At 31.5% G+C, this 6141-nt stretch overlaps 1 protein-coding gene across 1 annotated transcript; it reads left to right on the top strand.

Annotated features, from left to right (window-relative positions):
- Positions 1–601: 601 nt before the first annotated feature.
- LOC120083983 (lectin-like) lies at positions 602–2909 on the top strand. Its single transcript, XM_090316733.1, has 4 exons — positions 602–624; positions 845–1211; positions 2044–2129; positions 2350–2909. Exons 1-4 carry the CDS (start codon positions 602–604, stop codon positions 2708–2710), a joined length of 837 nt encoding a protein of 278 aa, XP_090172859.1. The 3' UTR covers positions 2711–2909.
- Positions 2910–6141: the final 3232 nt, after the last annotated feature.

The following is a 6141-nucleotide window of genomic DNA, read 5'->3' as shown; positions in this document are numbered from 1 at the left end:
AAGCCTATAGTAGTTTGTCCCATAGTTAATGAATATTGATTAATTTAATTAAAAAGTTTAATTAATTAATCTCGGATCATTAGAGCTTAGCCCCCCCCCCCCCCCTGTGCTAGCTTACAACATATTAACAAAGACCAAAAATATTATAAGAGAATAATTTGATATTTTTATATTTATCTCTATAAAACTTTCTCTGTATAAAGTATTTTTTAATATAAAATGTAATGTTTTTTTTTCCTACAAATTTGATGATTCTAATACTACCTTTTAAGACCAAACATTAATTATTTAAAAATAATTTTAATTAAATTTAAACCATTTGTACAAGTATGATACCGAGAATATAATATTTATATGATTTACGAAAGTAACTATAATGAAGTAATGTAGCTCAAAACGATGATTCTAAAATTCATTTCAAACATATCCTTAAATCATCATTACTTAAGGAAAATTCAAATTTAAACTACTTGATATATATTGACATGTGAAACGAAAATTCAAATTTGTAAGTTTGAGTTTCATTACTTTGTATGCAGAACATTTTTATACCTGCAAGAGAACTCACAATAGCTTGGATTGATGATCCTCAATACTGGAAATGGACATCTATAGAGATCGACGGTATAATTTAACCACATATTTATTAGTTCATACCGAAATATCATTTTGGTCCTCATATTTGAAATTTATTTAATTTTAGTTTTTCTCCTTTCAATAAATCTTAAATTTAATTCTTACTACTAGATTTTTCTTTATAAATTTTGAAAATATATTCACGAACTATCAAAGTAATTGGCAAAATATTGATTTTGTGGATGTGTATTGTATAAAAAACTTGCAGTAAGAAAGTTGAAGTAGCTGAACTTATAAGGGTATATTGGCTAAATATTGGTGGGAGTATCAATGTACAGAAGCTATCACCTGGCATTACATATGAAATAGTGTTTGATGTATTGCTAAAGGAATCTGCATACGATTGGAAAAATCCTGTTAACCTCGAACTCAAACAGCCAGATGGATTAACAATTGTGACCCATGAATCTCTAGAGAATCAGCCAAGAGATACATGGTTTCAGATCAAGGTCGGCGAATTCAAGGTCGACGATGTTGGGGGGAAGTTGGCGTTTACCTTGTATGAACATGGACAATATTGGAAGTCGGGGTTGGTTGTTAGAGGTGCTGAAATTCTACCAAAGGTACCAGTTTCGGTATGCTCTATTTAATAAATTTCTTTGGAATGTTATAGTTGATATTAGAAGAATTTAACAGTATGTTTGAAAGTAATTTTGAAACGACTAAAACTACTTTTCTTCTAAAACTGTGATGTTTGACAATTATGAAAAAGTGATATTTGAAAACATCCAAAATCATATAAAGTAATTTCCTATTAATCACTTGGAAGATTACTCCAAGTGATTTTTGTTGGGTGAATGTGAACGGACACATATATATATAATACTATTCTATCATATTTAAAAAGATATCTTCCTCTTCACTTTGTTTTGTTCTAAAATTAATAAAGAAATTGTATTTTTCTTTTCAAAAGTTTTGTCCATTTTAATTTATCTCTCTTTCTCTCTATTTTTTCTCATCTCCTTAATTTCCTCTCTCTAAAACTTTACAATGTTTACCTCCAATTTGATTTTATTGTTTAAAAAATTAATATAATTTTTCTCACTGTTTCTTTATCTGTAAAACGTTCTCTCCTTTTAGTCTTTTTTTTTAATCTAAAATGTGATGTTTTTTTTCCCCAAGAATTTGATGATTCTAATACTACCTTTTAAAATCAAACCTTAATTATTTAAAAACAGTTTTAATTAAATTTAAACCATTTACATAAATATGTTACGGAGAATATTTATACGATGTATCACACTGTTACAAAACTAATTATAATGTAATAATTTATCTCCAAACAATGATTATAAAATTCATCTCAAGCATACCCTTAAGTCATCATTATTTTAGGGAAATTCAAATTTAATTTACTTGAATTATATGGATATGATAAGGAAAATTTCAAATCATCTTTGTATGCAGAACATTATTATACCTGCAAGAGACCTCGCAATAGCTTGGGGTGAGGATCCTCGATACTGGAAATGGACATTTATAGAGATCGACGGGTATAATTTAACCACATATTTATTAGTTCATACTGAAATATCATTTTGGTCCTCATACTTGAAATTTATTTAATTTTAGTTTTTCTCCTTCCAATAAATCTCATATTTAATTCTTATCGCTAGATTTTTCTTTATAAATTTTGAAAATATATTCCTGAACTATCAATGTAATTGGTAAAATATTGATTTTGTGGATGTGTATTGTGTAAAAAACTTGCAGTAAGAAAGTTGAAGTGGCTGAACTTATATATGTCTGGTGGCTAGATATTCGTGGGAGTATCAAGGCAGAGAAGCTATCACCTGGCATTACATATGAAATACTATTTGTATTATTGCTAAAGGAATCTCGCTATAATTGGAAAAATTCTGTTAACCTCGAACTCAAGCGGCCAGATGGGTTAACAACTGTGACTAAGGAATCTCTAGAGAATAGGCCACGAGATGTATGGTTCCAGATCAAGGTCGGGGAAGTCAAGGTCGACGATGATGTAGGGGAGTTGATGTTTACCTTGTATGATCATGATGGAAATTATGTTAAGGAAGGGTTGGTTGTGAGAGCTGCTGTAATTCAACCAAAGTGACCACATTGCACTCGCAACTTCTTTCTCTAGCTAAACAAACTACATACTTGTATTTTGGTTTAAATAAAATGAGAGAGACATAAAATAGCTTGTTTTTATTATAATTATGAATACAATGATAATGTAATACCTAGTATGACAAAAGATATAGAAAATAAATAAATATATATATAATATATAAAGCCTTTCACTTACAGTACTTTTTATTTTATATATATTATAAAGATTTAAAAACTACTTTGGCGTCGAACCTTACGCACTTCCTCAAAGTATATTCATATAGTAGAAACAACGAGTGTCATAACCACCCCTGATTACTAATCCCTCCGGAAGGAGGAGTAATCCCCTTCTAAAATATTATACATACTTTCTTTTTAACTTTACAACATGCTTTTTACTTTTATAACAATAGTTTGGTAAAAGCCCAAGCATACATAACAATAGTTTGGTGAAAATGTGAATAGAAATTATCTAAGGTCTATCATAGATTGTCATCATCACAAAACATGTAGCAAAATCATTATACAGTCAAAGCTCAACCACAAAGTCCGAGCTCAATTAATAATGACAACCATGTGGGCAAGCTGGGATGAAAGTAAGGATTACACTTCAAGTGTCCTAGGCAAGAAGAAGGAAAAGGAAATAATGTGAAATAAAGGCCTAGAAAATGTTTAAGTTTGAGGGTGAGGAAATTTTGTACTTCACGTTGACTTTGGTGATTGGGAAAGTTTCAGTTCGTTTAAAGATCTCACTAGGGTCGATTACTAGTAGCAAGGTTACTTGGACATGAAATGTATGTTTTTAGGCCTTTATTTGCACACATTTATTCAGAAAAATGACTCTTGCATGTGTTTTGCCCTAAATTTAGCCTTAATGATCTAAAATGAGCTCATAAGGGTCTTAATGAGTTTAAAAGTTGTTATTTACGGATTTTAAGGCAATTTTGTGGATTTTGGCAGGTAATTTTTATCAGATTAAAGATTTCTATTTAATGTGGCCACATCAATGAGCCCTAGTTTTCCAAAATTTAACCTATTCAAATATGGTTGTAATTTTTGCATTCCAAATAGTTGTTCAGCCAAAATTTCACCTGATAAACCCTCAGAGCATGGATTTTGGCCATCCTTAATATGGGGCCTATAAAGGAGTGGAATATAAAGAACACGTGCATAGTAGAAGCAATGATCGATAACGTTCTAGTTACATAAAAAACAAGAATAAACATGCATAAAGGGTTAGAAATTACAACCTTTGTAGAATCCACCGCAATCTTCCTCTCCCGAGCTCGGTCGACACCACCAACGAAAAATTCACGCTATTCTCCGATTGAAGAACACGATGGTGGGACCATTTTGTTAGTGAAAACAAGGTAATTTCACTTTAATAAAAAGAGAGTAAAGAGATTTAGGTGGAAGAGTTTTGGTCAAAAGTCAAAGATGCATTAGCTTTTACAATATTCAAAAACCAAACTATTTATAAATAAAATACATGCAAAATCCTATCTTGTATATTTTTCACCTCAAACTCCACTAGCATGTAAACTTTAGGTGTCAAGCCTTTGGAAGTGCCACTTCAAAGTCCACTTAGTTAGTGGGAAAATCCAACAATTTGATTTTTTTCACTAACTAATTTTTTATTAAAAAATGAAATACAATTTTCAAATTTTAGAAAATTATTTAATTAAAACAATTTCAATTAATTAAAATAAACAAATTTAATATCACATATTAAATTTTCTTTGACACCTAGCTTTGATTAATCAAATTAATCAAGTTTAAAAAACATTTCATGCTCATGATCAAGTATACACTAAAAAATAATTAATTAATAGATTAATTATTTAATTGTAAAATATATAAAATACAATTTTTCCTCAAGCTCTAATTTGAACATTTCGAATTCTTACTTCACCTAGTTCTTCAATTTTGTTTGTGGTGAGCTAGCAAGGAAACCCGAGGAACCTACAGATCATGGTCTCCAATGATCTGAGACTAACCGGTTAAACTCTTTAACCTAGTTAATCAACATTCATTAACTAACAAGGTTGTCCACTATAGCCTGAGTTGCACTCCCCTCATTGTAGATATAATATGTGTGCATTTGATATAACCATTATCAATAAGTTGTTCCTTCACAAGTTATTCGTAATCTCATCTAAGTCAAATACCGAAATACCCCCGAGTTACATCTTTTCTCCTTAAGTACCCCATCCCTCTAATGAATAATTGATTTAGGATCATAATCACTAAATCCATTCCCTCTAAGCCAATGAGAGGATGGGGCCCCTTGTTCAAGACCCGAGATCAGTTTTTAAGGGATCAACATTTCTACTATCCCTAAAATGGGTAGGAGTGAATTCCATCTTGCAAATTCTATGTCCCTAGCCATCTACCCAGTCTTTTCACTAAAATGGGAGGCATATTAAGCAACGATGCTGAGCTTACCCTCATCTATGTCGATAAAGGGACAATCATGAATAAACAGAAGTTCATAGATAGCTCAGAATTCATATCAAGTTATCTAGGTCAACAAGAAGTAAAATTAATCAGTGTTAATAGTAAACGGTGTTAATGAGTAACAGTGATTATTCCGTGGTCTGTCTTACACAATCTCATGTGTAGAATACCCCCGCTCACATGTCTCTACATGAACGAACCGATCACGTCATTTATGACATTTTACAATATTTGTAACAACCATAAAGCGGGTCGTATTCAATAGTATCACTAGAAATAGGTACCTAACATAATCCAGGTACTATAGATAGTTTAGGTTATTTTACTCGAACTTGATCTAGTCTATGTCTCCACATAAAGTCCAAGTATTCATTACAATAGCCAAGGGTTCGTAGTTTATTGGATTTAGAGTTATTAAACAATTAACTACACTTGTCTGAATAAACTTCATATATGTTTACTGTTTACAAAACTACGAGTTTTAGGACATACAACCCAGCAAACTCCCACTTAGATTAAAACTCCTATTGGGTTACAACAAAGTTGAGTGCAGTGAGAGAAAACTAAATACAATAAATGAGGACATACCATACCCACAATTTCTCCCACTTGCCCTATTTATTCTACTCGTAGTCCTAAACTTTCCAGGTGACCCTAAAAAATCTTTGCATGGAGGGCGTTTGTAAAGGGATCAACAATATTGTTCTCAAACGCTATTTGTTTCACTATAACGTCTCCTTTTAGCACGATCTCTCTGATGATATGATATTTACGCTCAATAGGTTTTCTACGCTTATGGCTTCTAGGTTTTCTGGAGTTCACTACTTCCCTACTATTATCACAATACAAAGTGATTGGTAGACGTATGTCTGGAACAACTTCCAAATCATTTAGGAACTTCCTAAGCCATACTACTTACTTGGCTGCTTCACAAGTAGCAACATATTCTGCTTCCTTTGTAGAGCCTACATTGCA

This window comes from Benincasa hispida, chromosome 8 (assembly GCF_027475165.1).
Source record: "Benincasa hispida cultivar pf3 chromosome 8, pf3_genome.v1.1, whole genome shotgun sequence".
Taxonomy (NCBI): Eukaryota; Viridiplantae; Streptophyta; class Magnoliopsida; order Cucurbitales; family Cucurbitaceae; genus Benincasa; species Benincasa hispida.
This window is presented reverse-complemented; position numbering and strand designations above follow the sequence as displayed.